This window comes from Oncorhynchus tshawytscha, linkage group LG05, assembly GCF_018296145.1.
Source record: "Oncorhynchus tshawytscha isolate Ot180627B linkage group LG05, Otsh_v2.0, whole genome shotgun sequence".
NCBI lineage: Eukaryota > Metazoa > Chordata > Actinopteri > Salmoniformes > Salmonidae > Oncorhynchus > Oncorhynchus tshawytscha.
Genome location: NC_056433.1, coordinates 39,522,873 through 39,539,260, shown reverse-complemented (window position 1 = coordinate 39,539,260; position 16,388 = coordinate 39,522,873). Strand labels below are relative to the sequence as shown.

The window sequence follows — 16,388 nt, the reverse complement described above, 5'->3', positions numbered from 1 at the left end:
ATAAACCGTGCAAACTTAGTTGAGCATTTGCTGCCTCCCCTTCACATAAAGCACAGTAGTGAGCAATTTGTAGGTCTACTTCATGAATTGAACAATTAACCGTGACATTTAGAGAGGGCACACAGAAACAATTACTCCAGTGGACGCTCACGTTTCATACCGAGCATGCCCTCACTGGCACTGCTAACGATAGCACCTGATTGGTTAAACCCTAGACTCTCCAATCACAGCCACAACATAAGCCTGATGAGCTCACCATCAGAACATATACATCTGCATTCTACGCTCTCCATCTCTTGCTCCATCCCCAATGGCACAATCTATTTGACAAATACGTTTAAAAAAAAAAGGCTAATCAAAAGGGATGCATATTACATCAATTAACTAGGGTATAGGATCTATCAGCTCTGATACAAGCCTAATTGGCTATTACTATCAGGGAGCCTCTGAGGAAAATGTCTTCGCAGCATGCCTTAAACTGCCACCTGTTATGCACCTGCGATAATTAGCATCAGCTCTGTGGCATAGCACGCTGTGCAGTGTGCTACACACACACACGTATGCATGCACGCACGCACACACACACATACGCACACACGTGCACAGACGTGCACACACACACGCACGCACGCACACACACACACACACACACACACACACACACACACACACACACACACACACACCAGCATTTACTCTTCTAGACAAACCCATACATGTTTGATAAATGCCTATAGTATAAGAGGTGGCGAACCACAAAACACATCAAATGCCTGTGGTATATTTATCTAAAAACGTAATGTGCGCGATATACTCATGTCTGTGTGTGAGCGTGTCAGAGGAATGTACTAACTGGTTGTTTAGGCTAATGAAGGTTTGGATCCCAGCCAGGTATGTAGAGCCTGAGGGACATGCCCTAGGCCACAGACAGACACAGTGTGGTTTATTACTGGTTAATTCCTGCCAGGCACAGCCACTACAAAGCCACTCAGTACAGGTACAGAGGCACATCAACACCTGTGTGGTCCCCATGATCAAAGCCTCTCAGCACAGCACAGCCCTGCCCCGATGCATTGGAAATGGACTCGAGAGGAGGGGTGAGGGGGTGGGAGAGGGGTGTGGATTCAATGGCTTGTGTTCGTCCTTACCTTCCTTACCCCTGCCCTTATATTATCTTCGGACAGGCTAATCATGGTCCCCTCTCTCTATTCCTCTCCCTCTCTCACTTTCGCTCACACACACACAATTACTCACTCTCACCCTATGGCCCATGGAACCATTCTGACGTTGAGTAGGTCAAAATAAATGACACATTTTTTTTTTGCGGGGCAGTTGGTAGGTATGCGGGTTAAGCCTAGCCTTCTCATCAGTCTATTAAATGACTCAGATGTCTCATGCTGTCTTAGATGTGTCTTAAAGAGGGAAGGGTATTAGTGTCACCGTGTCAGTCAGACTGCTGGTGGTGCTAACTACCTGAACACCCATGGCATCCTTCCAGGGACAAGGGAAAGGTCCTCCAAACATCATATCCTGTCCATGTTGCTTTACTGCTGCTGATGTATGATGCTGAAGGCTGGGCCAGTGCTCTGGATGGAGCACCATCATCACTAACCCCCTCTGCTTAACACTGTCTTCATAGGGAACGGATCACACCATCCATTTGACACAGAGACCGATGGGACTGGGGAGACAGGGGCCAGGGCTGGGAAAACACGCTGGAGAATGTGCTCTGTCAAATTTGATAAGACTATGGGGTTCATGAGTATGCAGTGAAAACATGCACACAGGCGTATAGCACACGCACCACTAACCTTCATAGAAAACCATTATTAATATAGGATTGACCTCTTAAGACATTTGACCCTAAAGATTGGACTCAATTTGAGAACTATATTGCAATTTTCAAAGAATAGGCCTTCTGAAAGAACACATTATCACACATTATACTAGGCTACAACTTGTAGGTCGGTACGGTGCGCAATATTATGCATCTTTTCCAGAATTATGCAATAATCTCAACCTGCACTCTGCCACTAATATGGCACAATCCCATGTAGCAAGACAAGCACGGTAAGTAATCTTTACCTCCATGGACAATTGTGCCGTGCCAAGGTCCCCTGACTATGTACGATAACCACAATGATTGTGTGTTTTGATTGTACACTAAGTGCTTTTCTGTGAGCTACAATCATTGGCAACAAAATAGATTTGTATAACGATCTCCTCTGTAATCAACCCGACTGTGATCTACAGGCGATCGGGATGTGTGCAATCTGGTTCCTGACACAGACAGATGCTGGAGCCTGCTCTCTTGTCAATCTCTATCCTACAGGGGCACTTGATTCATGATTGCTTCATTTGCTTTCCCATCCACGTTGCAGAACGGGATTGATTACTTATGATGTCGAAGCTGTAGTACTGTATATATCAAGGCCACTTATGATTCATATTCAGCAATGTTAACTGAACTGCTATCCGACCTCTGGCCATGAACCTAGCTGGATATTTATTGGTTTAGACACTGGAGCAGAGTCACAATAAATACATGTTTACGGCTGCTTGTGAGCAAAGCCCCTCTCTCTCCCTCTCTCTCTCTCTCTTTCTCTCTCTCTCTCTGTCTCTCTCTCTCTCTCGCTCTCTCTCTTCTCTCCTCTCTCTCTCTCTCTCTCTTTCTCTCTCTTTTCTCTCTCTCTCTCTCTCTCTCTCTCTCTCTCGCTCTTCTCTCTCTCTCTCTCTCTCTCTCTTTTCTCTCTCTCTCTCCTCTCTCTCTCTCTCTCTCTCTCTCTCTCTTCTCTCTCTCTCTCCTCTCTCTCTCTCTCTCTCTCTCTTTCTCTCTCTCTCTTCTCTCTCTCTCTCTCTCTCTCTCTCTCTCTCTCTCTCTTTCTCTCTCTCTCTCTCTCTCTCTCTCTCTCTCTCTGTCTCTCTCTCTCTCTTTCTCTCTCTCTCTTCTCTCTCTCTCTCTCTCTCTTCTCTCTCTCTCTCTCTCTCTCTCTCTCTTTCTCTCTCTCTCTTCTCTCTCTCTCTCTCTTCTCTCTCTCTCTCTCTCTCTCTCTTCTCTCTCTCTCTCTCTCTTTCTCTCTCTCCAGGCTCTAATAGATACAGCTCTCTCTCTCTCTCTTCTCTTCTCTCTCTCTCTCTTCTCTCCTCTCTCTCTCTCTCTCTCTCTCTCTCTTCTCTCTCTCTCTCTCTCTCTCTCTCTCTCTCTTCTCTCTCTCTCTCTCTCTCTCTCTCTCTCTCTTTCTCTCTCTCTCTCTCTCTCCTCTCTCTCTCTCTTCTCTCTTCTCTCTTCTCTCTCTCTCTCTCTCTCTCTCTCTCTCTCTCTCTCTCTCTCTCTCCAGGCTCTAATAGATACAGCTGGGAAAAGTAGAGCCTTCACCTCACAGTGAAGGGTATGCATGGATTATCCTGCCTGTCATTCCAATCTGTTAATCCCTTTTCAGGCATTTGCCATCCGCTTCCTGAAAAAGCACAATAACCACTGTTATGGAAATCATGGATTATAATACTGTATCTAAACAGCTCCATGACCTCCTGACCTTTCACCGTAGGCCTATTTTATTCACACGCTGTAGAAAGAGTAAATACACATAAAGAAATTCACAAATTCAGTACTGAGTGTATAAATACAGTACATTTTTAGCGTGAATGTACAGATGAATGTCATTTCAACTCATTTGTGATACCTTGAGATAGTTAGGAATTGATTTTGGTATAATATTTAAGCTTAAGAACACAGCATTAGCCATGTCAAACTGAAACATTTTATTTAAACTCCATGGCAAAATTCATAGAATGGCAGAAAATGTTGCTTTAAAACTGCAACATATTATTTAAGCTCCATTGCAAAATGTGTAGAATTGCAGGAAATTAGTTTTCAAACTACAACTTTTTCTCTCCGCTGCCAAGATTATATTTTTTACTTATTCTTTGGTCTGTCTATGTTTTTTCACCGCTCAACCCTTATGGTGGGTCTCGACTCAAAAGACACCACGAAGCAAAACAGTTTGGGAATCCTTGCTCTGATATTGATCATGAACGTAGCTTTCTCATCACAGACCATGATGCAGTATGTTCACGCAAACAGCCAGTCTGAAGGCTGCTGAAGCCATCCCAGTATTACCAGAATAGGTCTGATAACGTATCTGATAATATATCTGTCATTCATGACTCATCAGGAACTCTAATGCAGAACACAGTGGAAAAAGAAAAGACTGCAGTGGCCAGCGACAACATAGCCTGGCCGCTTTATTTAAAGGTGTTGCCATCTCTGTAAGTGATATGGATGTGCCATGTGATGGACCTACAGTGCCTTCGGAAAGTATTGAGCCCCCTTGACCACATGTTGTTACATTACAGACTTACTCTAGAATGGATGAATTTGTATTTTTTTTGCAATCTACAAACAATACCCCATAATGACAAAGCGAAAACAGGTTTTTAGAAAAACCTTATTTACATAAGTATTCAGACACTTTGCTATGAGACTCGAAATTGAGCTCAGGTGCATCCTGTTTCCATTGATCATCCTTGAGATGTGTCGACACCTTGATTCCACCTGTGGTACATTCAATTGATTGGACATGATTTGGAAAGGCACACACCTGTCTATATAAGGTCCCACAGTTGACAGTTCAAAAACCAAGGCATGAGGTCAAAGGAATTGTCCGTAGAGCTCCGAGACAGGATTGTGTCGGGGCACAGATCTGGGGAAGGATACCAAAACATTAATGCAGCAGGTCCCATGAACACAGTGGCCTCCATCATTCGTAAATGGAAGAAGTTTGGAACCACCAAGAAAGACTCTTACTAAGCTGGCCGCCCGGTCAAACTGAGCATTCGGGGGAGAAGGACCTTGGTCAGAGAGGTGACGAAGAACTTGATGATCACTCTGACAGAGCGTTAGAGTTCCTCTGTGGAGATGGGAGAACCTTCCAGAAGGACAGCCATCTCTGCAGCCATCCACCAATCAGGCCTTTATGGTAGAGTGGTCAGACGGAAGCCACTCCTCAGTAAAAGGCACATGACAGCCCACTTGGAGTTTGCCAAAAGGCACTTAAAGACTCTCAGACCATGAGAAACAAGATTCTCTGGTCTGATGAAACCAGGATTGAACTCTTTGGCATGAATGCCAAGCGTCACGTCTGGAGGAAACCTGGCACCATCCCTACAGGGAAGCACGGTGGTGGCAGCATCATGCTATGTGGATGTATTTAAGCGGCAAAGATGAACGGAGCAACGTACAGAGAGATCCTTGATGAAAACCTGCTACAGAGCGCCCAGGACCTCAGACTGTGGCTAAGGTTCACCTTCCAACAGGACAATGACCCTAAGCACACAGCCAAGACAACGCAGGAGTGTCTTCAGGACAATTCTCTGAATGTCCTTGAGTGGCCCAGCCAGAGCCTGGACTTGAACCCAATCGAACATCTCTGGAAAGACCTGAAAATGGCTTTGCAGTGACGCTCCCCATCTACCCTGACAGAGCTTGAGAGGATCTGCAGAGAATGGGAGAAACTCCCCAAATACAGGTGTGCCAAGCTTGTAGTGTCATTCCCAATAAGACTCGATGATGTAATCGCTGCCAAAGGTGCTTCAACAAAGTACTGAGTAAAGGGTCTGAATACTTATGTAAATGTAATATTTCATATTTTTAATAAATTAGCAAAAATGTCTAAACAGTTTTTGCTTTGTCTTTATGGGGTATTGTGTGTAGATTGATGAGGAAAACAGGGGTCTGAATACTTTCTGAAGGCACTGTATATCTTGCCAGTATGGAGTTAGACAGCAGAGTGTGTACTGTGGCTTCAACTTCACAGCAAATATGCCGTGATATATTTTGAAACAATTGCATTTTTGTACCTCAATTATTAGATAGAGCATTTAATGCATTTGCACTGTGTTTCTGGGTAATTCAAACAGTCTATTTACGTCCACAACTTCACATAACCAAGTATTCAAGTATGACAAAAGCTGCTTAAAAGCCACTCGATCATGTGATAAAAAAAGAGCACAGTGGGAGAACATCCCAGTGAAATGAGAAGGCCAGCTGCATACAGTGTTATACTGCTTTTCCCACATTTTCACTTGTTCTCCGGAGAAGGGTGGTCATCACTGTCTGTCTGTGGGCCGCCTGGACAGAAAGCCAGCCATTAAAATGTCCTGTGGTGCTCTGATAAAACAATCAGACACACCATTCTCAAAGGAGAAAATAGGTAGCAGGCTACTCCTTCAATTGCCAGAAAATGTCAATGAATTGACAAGACTGAAGGTGCATATATATCAGATTTTTTGAGTATTTCACCAGTTCCTATGGCAGCTGGGGAAGAGCTTCACATTCTGTACAGCACTGAGTTCACAGTCCTGAGGCCACATTAGCCAAAATGGTAATGTTACATTCTGGTAGTGTACAGGAGCTAGCCATATTGAGACCCAGAGGGGCTGTACTACTGTACGGTCTGTTTCCTCTTGTCAACTCTGATCAGGATCACCCCAGCTCAGCTAGTGTTTGACAAGCAGGTCAAACCCACTAGCGGTCAAAGATCAGGGAGCTAGCTAGCGACCGAGCCACAACACACCCAGATGTTATTCAGGTTCTCAAGTGCTGGTGTTAATTACACATGGTACCAAGCTTGGTAACAAGTCTGTTTGTGCTGTATCACAAACTCCTATTGAAGATGAAAATACAATGACCGTAGGAGTTGGCCTAATAGCACTAACAGATATGGGATATATTAAACAGCCTTTAAGTGGTAGTTTAAAGGAGACTAGGAGTAAAACAATTTAAGGGTGTTTTGTCTGAAAGGAATGAGTGTGGTCCATCCCTCTATGACCCTACATCCTCTCCTTCCCCCTCCTCTATCCTTTACATAAACAATGACTGCACTTCACTTCACCTCACTAATTTACTTTCTCTCCCTGACTGAAGACCGTAAGGGCCGTCCTTGACATTTTATGACTTCCTTTTTATGAGCCAGTTGTTTATTACACCTTTAAAGGGTAAAGTCGAAACCATGGCAAACACCAGAGCCGTTTTGTTCTGATGGGCCTCCTCTTCCCATCTCGTGGCAGCAAGCCAGCCAGTACAGTGCAGTGCAACATGGAGAACACAAAATGCTGGCAGAAATATAGGCTAAATTAAAATTCTTTACAAAATTACTCTGCTGCCTGCAGTATCAATAATGAAAAAGCTCTTTATTATGTAAAAACTGAGCCTAACGTCTCGTCTTTGTGAGAAAGCAGAGAGATGGTTAAGAGATGTTGTTTATCTGGGGCTATACTCAGTGGAGAAGAACGATATGGATGATGTATGCTATAAAATTGTAACATAGAAATGTCTATTATTTTAGGTAGTACTATACTATAACACATTAGTATCACATTGGTATGACTACCATACTAATATCTGAAACATTCTGGAAGTTAAGCCCCTATAAACAAGCCCGGTTTTTCACACTAAGGCTTGGCAGTACTTGGTTTCTATAGCCACAATGCAGGGGTACTGAGGTGGACCGTGGTCAGGTTCTCATTAGGCTAACAAGAGGCCATCTCTAACAGAAAGCTAATTTCCTGAAGGGTAAGGAAGCTGGGATATTCACTATAGTTAGAGAACTAAGAAAGGAAGCGAGGTGAGAGTGAAGCATGTAAGGTGACGATCTCACATTGGCAAGGAGCATTTAAGCCACAAGCCTCACATGAACTCCCTGCATACTGAATCAACTGCTCTCAGGTTTGAACAAATGGTGTAAAGTTGCACCTGATCTAGGAACAGCTTACCCTTCTTAAATTATAACCTTTAACCATTAAACTGACCTAAGATCAGTTCAGCAGCCCAATCCTCTTTCCACTCACTGATTCCAGCCCTGTTTCTGTTTGAGCAGCAAAAACAATGTGTTATCTATTTACAATCATCCTCACTGCATGACACCCAATGGTTTTATCACCATCCTACCAGGACAATGCTGGACACTTGCCTTTCAGTGGTATTCAATGGGCGGAAATTGGAAATCCAAAACACAGCACTAGTGAAGCGATGTGGTTCCATCAGCCTGCAGCCAAACAATGGGGGCATCTCCATGTGTTTTGCTTCCACTTCCTAACCACACAGACACAGGGCGTATAGAGGAGCGAGACTATTGTGGTGGAAGATAGGACAGGGGCTGCTATATCTAAAACCCTACAACACGGACATTCATTGACTGTCAAATTGTGGACGCTACTGTAGCTAAAAAGGGAGAGACTCAAATCAGCGTAGCAAAGCCATAACATTTAACCAGCTATCCTTCCCATCCATTCCACCTCATGTGTTTAAGAGGAAATATAGGCTAGAGCACTATCCTGTAGACTGCTGCTGTTTATGCATCCCTTTTGGCACATGAAGACAGGACAATTGTTCAAATTGTTCCATTGAACTTAATTCAACAGCTCCACTTTCATTTGCAGAAATGCCATGACTTGACCACAGATCTCTTTTTGTTTTAGGGGCAGAATTACACTGGGTATGTGGTTCAATATGGTTAGATATAGCATCTTGTAGATAGCATAGACTGGATACAGAGGCTGTGCTACCCCCCTTCTGTCTCCTCAGCCTCCGTGCTCTGGAATGGCAACAGTGTCACCACAACACAGCAAGGGGACGAGCCATGGCGCTCCAAATCACTGATTACTGCTGCAGCTCTCCCAGAGAAAAGCAACAAACCTCTAATTGTAGGCCTCCCTAACCTCATGCACCGGTACGGGAAGAAAATATAATTTCAGTTTATTGGTTTTCCTCTTTTTTAAAAGCTTTTGTCGTTCATGGTGTCAAAGTCTCTTCTCAGTTAGGAAAATGCAAAGATGAATTCGAAAGGACTAGTATAAGTGTATTATCTAAGTAGCTATTAGCAAGTCATATGGCTGCACTGCACACATCAATTACACGCCAAACACCATCTTTACTGCTAGTATTGTTCCCCAATGAGAGATCTAGAACAGTGCAATCATAGGAGATGTGTTTACATTCAGGAGCAATGATAACCCGTTTCTCTCTCCTAGACAAGGGCTCCCTGTGGTCTAGATAAGGATCATGTGTATTTATGTCTCCCAGTAGAGTACTTGTAGTGAAGCGTTGGCTTATGGTCCTATAGCCTCACAAGAACGTGGCAGTCAATGACACTTCAGAGGATCATCACTGAGCTATGCTGGCGGAAGTACTGTGTCTATACATTAGCACACAAACAAACAGGGAAACATCGCAAACAGCTGAACACCAGACACTGAACCTTCTACACAACTTACATTGACTTATCTATGCTGATATACTGTGTAAGCCTCGTTGAGACAGCTATCTTGTCAACTGTCAGTAGCTCTGTTCTATTTCCCCCCAATACCATCTCCATCTCCAGTGGAGTAGACGTCTCGTCTCAAGGGCAGAGATAGGAGAACCCTTCACTGACCAATCAGAGGCCAGCTGGTCAGTTCCATCACTGAGGGCTCCTCACACTTAACTCGATCCTGAGGAGAAAAGCACTGGTCTGGATCACATTCTACTGCAGGGTTTCACACACAAATACTGTGTACACACACACACACACACACACACACACACACACACACACACACACACACACACACACACACACACACACACACACACACACACACACACACACACACACACACGCACACAAACTCCTTGAACCTTTCATTCTACTCCAAAGCTTCAATGTCAAAGCTTTAGCTCTAAATAAATATAGCCTTCAAAGGGAGGGATAGTTTAACCCTCTGGAGCCAACACTTTGTTTCAGCATGATGTAAACCCATAATCCCATAAAAAATCCCAAATCTCTGTGGGATTCCCCTTTATGAGAAAAGGATAATGGTAGGAATACAACGAAGCAGAAGAAGTGCTGACAAAACACCTAAATTAACAGTCTCTAGACTTATTGAAATTTGATCCTGGATAAATCCCAAATAAATTCAAATGGAAAGCCTCCAAATAACATGTGCATAGGATAATCCTCTGAAATCCTCTGTAGAGTAAAACACTGATCTCTTCAGGAATGGTTGACATTTCACATCTAATTATCGACATGAAATGCACGCTATGTTGACAAAAGCTGTGTGTGTGTGTTTCGCTCACTACTAACAGAGTTGTCATTGAGTAAGCCCTCAACAGGCTTGAGCATCTGATGTAGAGCCAGTGGTCTGATATAAAGACGCTCTCAATCTGCTTCCTCACATGAGTTCCAGCAGAAAACCAGCAGCTGGACACCCTCGGTTGAAAAGTGCTGCTTAATCATTGACGACACATATTAATCAACTCAAATGGCCTTGGCCATTAAGGGCAAGTCGCAGGCTGATCCGCCAATTCCTCAAAGAGGTCTAAGGGCTGGAGAGTGTACACTGTGTCTAGGTGAGAAACCCTAGACAGGTAAGTGTGAATCAATCAACCATGTACAAGTCTGTCCCTCTCTCTGTGTATACAGGAAATCAGAGAGTGAATGAAGGCTCTTCCTCTTCCTGATCATTGATCCACAGCAGCCAGCCATTACCAAGGCAGCACTCACTAACTCACACAACCCCAGGGGAAAATAGGGCCAGACAGGGCTCTCCTGAGTCCTGACATACAGTAATGGCTCAGCCTCTGATCAATAACTACTTAATCTGAGATGCATATGGGCATTTCCATGTAAAAGGACTCATGAGCACCAACATGAAATTCATAGGAGCATGTCAAACCTGGTGTCATATGAAAGATAAGTCTATTTTTTTATTAAGGCATATATACACGTTTCAACATGTTATTTCCTAAATACTAGAAATAAGCAAATTAGCTTTGATTTCTGCTCAAACAGATGGAAATGGTTCTTAAAAACAACTACCACAAAAAGTCTTCAAATGTATTAGAAATACATCAAAACACAATAATGTTTAAGTTAAGACCCCTGCCAACTAATATCAACACTTATATTTGGTTTTGAAGTGTGTAACAAACATATTTTCCAATTTCTCTCCCTCATGAGGGGAGAGGATAATGAAAATTCACGGAAGTAACAACTAAAAGTAGACCTACCAATTAGTTACAGTGTTTTTACTAACATCTATTTGGTTTATGAATTATTAAGCGATTCAAACTCGAAATTCTGTTACCAAATGGGATATGATAGTAGTCATAAACCACAGTTGGGTCACCTGCTACAGTTCTCCCTTCCACCTGCCTACTGTTATGTTCACCTAATAACGGTCTTCTTTCTCTTTCGTCTGGTGGTCAAAGCAAATGTGGAAACAGTCCCCTCCCTCTCTCTGCAGCTCCCTCTTCTCTCTCTCTCTCTCCAGTGAATGTCATCTCTCTTTGTGACACCGTGAGCCCCCTCTCTTTCCATTTACTGTAACCAGCATCCTTACCCAGTGAGCACTGATGACACCGGATGTTCATGGACGTTGAAAAGTCGTTGAAATTTGGTCAGTCTGCCCGGGCCTTGAACTCAACGTCCGCAGACATTGCTTTTTTGGTACGGTCTGGACCGGCCTTGATTAGGTCCAAACATAGATCAATAATTGCTTCAATAGACCAATGGAAGCCTGCGTTTTGCAAGTTTGGAGAGCACAGTACAGTACAGTACAGTACAGTACAGTACAGTACAGGACAGTACAGTGAACGTTCAGTTGAGTATAGTCTAGCACACAAGAGTTGAGTACGCTATGATGTACTGTATTGTACTCTACTCTACTGTAGTGTCCTGAACTATGCTCTACTTTACTCTACTGTACTGAACTCTACTCTACTGTGCTGTGCTGAGCTGTACTTTGATGTCCAAACCTGTGAAACATAGCGGTCTATGATTGGTTCTGGACCAACCAAATTTGGTCTTGTTTGGTGGCTGAGCTCATTAAAATAATAGCCAGTGTGTAGAATAATACCCAAATATACAAAGTAGGATATTGCATATTTCTACCTTTGTGTAGCTTTATAGGATACATCACCATGAAGAGAATGACATTCCTTCCATAAGTATGCATTTCTGTGTAGTACAGATCAGGGACTCGTAAAGAAATGATGCTACCTCAATTCTGTTACCTGGTGTAAATCCACTTCATTTACTGTAGTTCAATAACCAAAAGATAGTTTAAAAAATGACCTAAGTCAATGTGTCATGTCATAGCCAATGTTCCCTCCAAGCTGCATGCACGCACAGCAACCGAGACTACTGCACAGCTCCCAGGGACTTAGTTGATCTCCAAACATTTCTGGAAAAAACCCAACGATAAAGCCTTATGTTCCTATTTTATTTTTTGGGTCTCAGGCTGTTGTTACCTTCATGTGTCTGAAGGGTAAAAACTGTGCCTTCCCGGCGGGCCCAGAGAACAAATCATGTGCACTATGGGCCTACTGCTGGCCAATCGGATGGCTCAGATGACCGTGTCTGCAGTAACGTAGCAGGCATAAAAGAAAGCTACAGCAGAGTAGATACTATGATATTTCAACATGTTTAAAACCATGACTAGAAAGAGACTGTCAACGAAAACAACGAATACAGACATGCTGTTTTTATGAGTAAGTTCATGTTTAAGTTCTTACTCAGCACCATCAACACTTTGCATTCAACACTTTTAGAAGCCATAAAATGCACGTTCTTCCTATTTTCCCTCAGTGCTACATTGGGACACTGCTGTGACGTAAGTGTCCCAATGAGTGACAGAACACTGAGCCAATCACGGCACTTTGTATTTTCCGCTGGCTGCCCCACCACCACCACAGAAAGCACTGAGTTAAGCTGAAACACCTGCATTTTGGAGTTTTTACATTGTTTGGAAACTGATATGTGACAAGTATTAATGCCAAAATAACATGCAAAAAATGTTTGGTGGCTCTGCCCCACCTGGCCTGAATGAAGGAACGCCACTGGGTGTGATCATATAGTCTACCTCAAATTTAAATTAATTTTTTTAAATGTCCCGAACTACAATGCATTGGCAGGACAATTCAAGCGAAGCCAATATGCATTGACAATCTATTGGGACTATAGTTTACTGCATGTTTTAATTGGTTAATTTGGCATAAGCATATGTTTTTTTTTATCATGTTAAAAAAATCTGAGCAGTAGATCTCATCTTGCATTTTGACTCAAAGTGATCTTGTCTCAGAAAAGGTTGGTGACCACTGTTCTAGAATGTTCCCTGTTAACACTATCAATGATTCCCTTTACTGTGGCAATTGTGATCGAATCAAAGCAATATTCGCCACTTTCAATGCAACGCACTGAAACAAAACGAACTATGCAATATATTTTGTTGTAGGCAGAACGCATCGGAGTAGGATTCTATTGCATTGACACGCACTGGTGCCAAATAAACAATCAGAGCTGCAGTAGGCCTATATGAAAATAGACCATTGCCATATATGGATCTGTGCCATTTACTTTGAACTGGACTGTGTTTACAACATGAGCGTTAGTGAGTAGATGTGCTTATTTTGAGAACAAAGCGAGAGATGCATGTAGCCACGTGTGCACATTTTGTTCATATCCTTTGCTAGTTAGTGAGTTATTAGCCCAGTTATAGATCATTTGTAGTCAGCAATAAGGGAGTGATTGCTTCCTACAAGAGCACAAAACATGTACATTTCTTGACATCTTTGAAAAGCAAGTCAGATAAAGAGCTTTTTTTGTCTTTAAGGGTCAGTATTGCATTTTGAGACAGGCCTGAATAAGCTAAGTAGCCACAAGGCAGAGGGTAGCCTCATTTGTCTGATTCTCTGTAATAATGGTATGGGAATAATAATACATTTTATTTTGCAAAGTGGTATGTTGCATCAAACAACACAACAACATTTTCAGTCACGTCCTTGTCTGAAGGACAAGTAAATAAACAGGTTAATGTCTCAAGGAATGTAGGCCTACATTGAACACTACTCATTAGTTGCTACTGTAGGCTGAATGATAGAACAGCTATTTCCATGTTAAAATGTTATGGGATGCATTTTCTCCATTGTTTTTGATGGCAGGCCACTCTGGTAGGCCTACATTATGATCAAGTAGCCACAGTAGCCTACAGGGACACTGTTAAAACTGTAATTTCAAGCAGGTACAGCCTCACTGTTCACAGTAAACGCGCTTGAAGTTGCACATAATTTTCACAACGTTCAAGTTTGCTCTCAGCAGACCTGAAATTTGCTTAGTGCCGAAAAAAATATGAGGCAACATTGGAAGGAACAATATGTTTGGCACAATATGTTTGGCACACCAGTACAAAATCTGAGTCTCTGCGCAATTCCGTTACAGTGAAACTGCCCATATATATGATACCCAACCCGACATGTATTTCATGAGTAGTATCTTGCTCTGATTCAAAATGCTTTGGTTGATGGATGATCCTTTGCATGGCATGAGATTGGGTATAAGGTTGTTATGCATTGGCTATAAAGCTTTCCAGAAAGAGGTAGCCTTGATGGTGATCTTACCTTGTTTGAGTATGGCGGCCTGGCGAGGTTGACTCCATCTTTGATTAGTTTATCTCTAATCATGATCTTCAGCTTCAATTTGGGGTAAATCACCAACTCCCTCCGCTTGCCAAGCGTCAGGTTCCTCTGTGCGCCCAGATACGCGCCCCCTTTTCCCCCCACCCGGTCACCGTTCGATTCGGTCCAAGACTTGGACGCCCGCAGTTTGGAATCGTACTGGTCCACCAGATGCCTGGTGTACATTTCAGACGCGGGGGGCATCGGCTCAAGCGTAAAATACAGCCCCGCCGCAGTTTCTTTATCCTCGTCTTTCAGCCTTTGCACCGCGTCATGGATCCGTTGGCGGTGGTGCGGTATGTATACACCGATAGCGTCCAGGTCGGGGTCCCCAATTTGTTTGCAAACTTCCAGATCATCGTAGCCGTTATCCACGAAGGACTCCACATACATAGAGAGCTGGAGGGTCTTCAGCCACTCAAACACGATAACGGGTCCGGTGCTTGTCATGTTTGGGTGTTGTAAGTAATGTAGAGAATGCAGAACAGAACACTTCTCCTATAACTACTTTCCCAAACGGATTTGAAATCTCATTGTTAAATGCAAATGAAAATCACCAAATCTGTTCGCAAATAATGCGGTCTAAGCACGGAGAACACGCGAAGAATGGACAATGCAAATGTTGTAATCCATGACTCAATCCCAATAAACAGTATGCAGTTCAAAATCGTATTGTTTCCTTTAGGGAATATGGAAGATGTGCGGTCCCTGTGCTATATACAATAACCCGGTCTGTTGAAAAGGGTCGGTGAAAAGAAGTAGGCTGACATCCAGGTGAATTTGTCACCTGCCAATATTTGCAGGATATGATTTCAGTGGCTGCGGTGACAGCTATTAAATCCCCGGTGTCATTTCGCCATCGATGTTACTCGTCCATATTGACATGCCTGGCTCACAAGTGGTCACCATAAACAATAGCTTTAGGCAGAGAACATGATTTGTTTAAAAAAATAAAATAAAAATGTTCCATACAGTCGGATTAGAAAGTATTGCCGTAGGCTTTTCCACGGATGGGAAATTGACAGAAAATATAATTTGAAAACAAAGTAATACCGTACCAATGAGCACGACCGCACGAACCGTGTTGTGTCCAAATGGTTTTGGGTATGCTGGAGCACTACAAGCAGCTAGAGCGGGTACAACAATCCACATAGGCTAAACCACTTTCAATGTGGTGTTCCACGAGCCAAATGGTCTGTGTACTCAGCCTTCCACGCCCCCAGATCCTCGTGTGACTTTAAAAATAGTGATGGAATTCCTTATTTTACAACCTGTCACCGTCAACGAATCCCCCCCACACGAAGTCCTAAGTGTACCATGAGAGGCAGAGAAAGATGCTCCCGGGAGCTCATTTCATCTGCCTTTCATACAGTTTAAACGAGCAGTCTCGTTGCTAGTTTGATTCACGTCTCTCCCCTTACTGTCTGATCTCTCTCTCTTTCTCTCTCTCTCTCTCTCTCTCTCATTCAGTATTTCCATGGTCTCGTTTCTTATCAAGCACTAGCACTCCCTGTCTAACAGCTGAGGTACTGAAATACTGGTTGTAGGCCCACAGTATACTATATACTATATTACCTGCTACTGGTATTACATTGAAAATGGTGACTACATAATTATTTATGGTCTTTGTTTTCATGTTGCTATTGCAAGGGAGGGAGAAAAAGAGCGAGCAGGTTTCTGCCTCACAAAAGGCTTTCAGATGCGGACCACTACATTGCCTCTCTCTCTCTCCATACCAAATCAGGGAATTAAACACTTTAGGGCCATATCGACTGTTTGCTCCTATTTTACTTGCCTTTTTGTTGACCCTGGCCCATAGGATCAGTCCACTACACCCTGCAGACAGACAGAGGAAGACACACCCTTCCCATACATGGACAACTGCCAGTATGAC

The 16,388-nt window shown here is 43.2% G+C and overlaps 1 protein-coding gene across 3 annotated transcripts in view; it reads right to left on the bottom strand.

The window, feature by feature from the left end:
* Positions 1-15,859, bottom strand: part of LOC112232980 (SAM and SH3 domain-containing protein 1-like) — a 309,663-nt gene extending 293,804 nt beyond the window's left edge. For 2 of the 3 annotated variants that reach the window (XM_042321897.1, XM_042321899.1), the window contains exon 1: positions 14,438-15,859. In XM_042321897.1, coding sequence (XP_042177831.1) covers positions 14,438-14,944 — 507 coding nt within the window. In that variant the 5' untranslated portion in view covers positions 14,945-15,859. The remainder of the gene's footprint in view (positions 1-14,437) is intronic. The other variant, XM_042321896.1, reaches the window with a different exon arrangement.
* Positions 15,860-16,388: the final 529 nt, after the last annotated feature.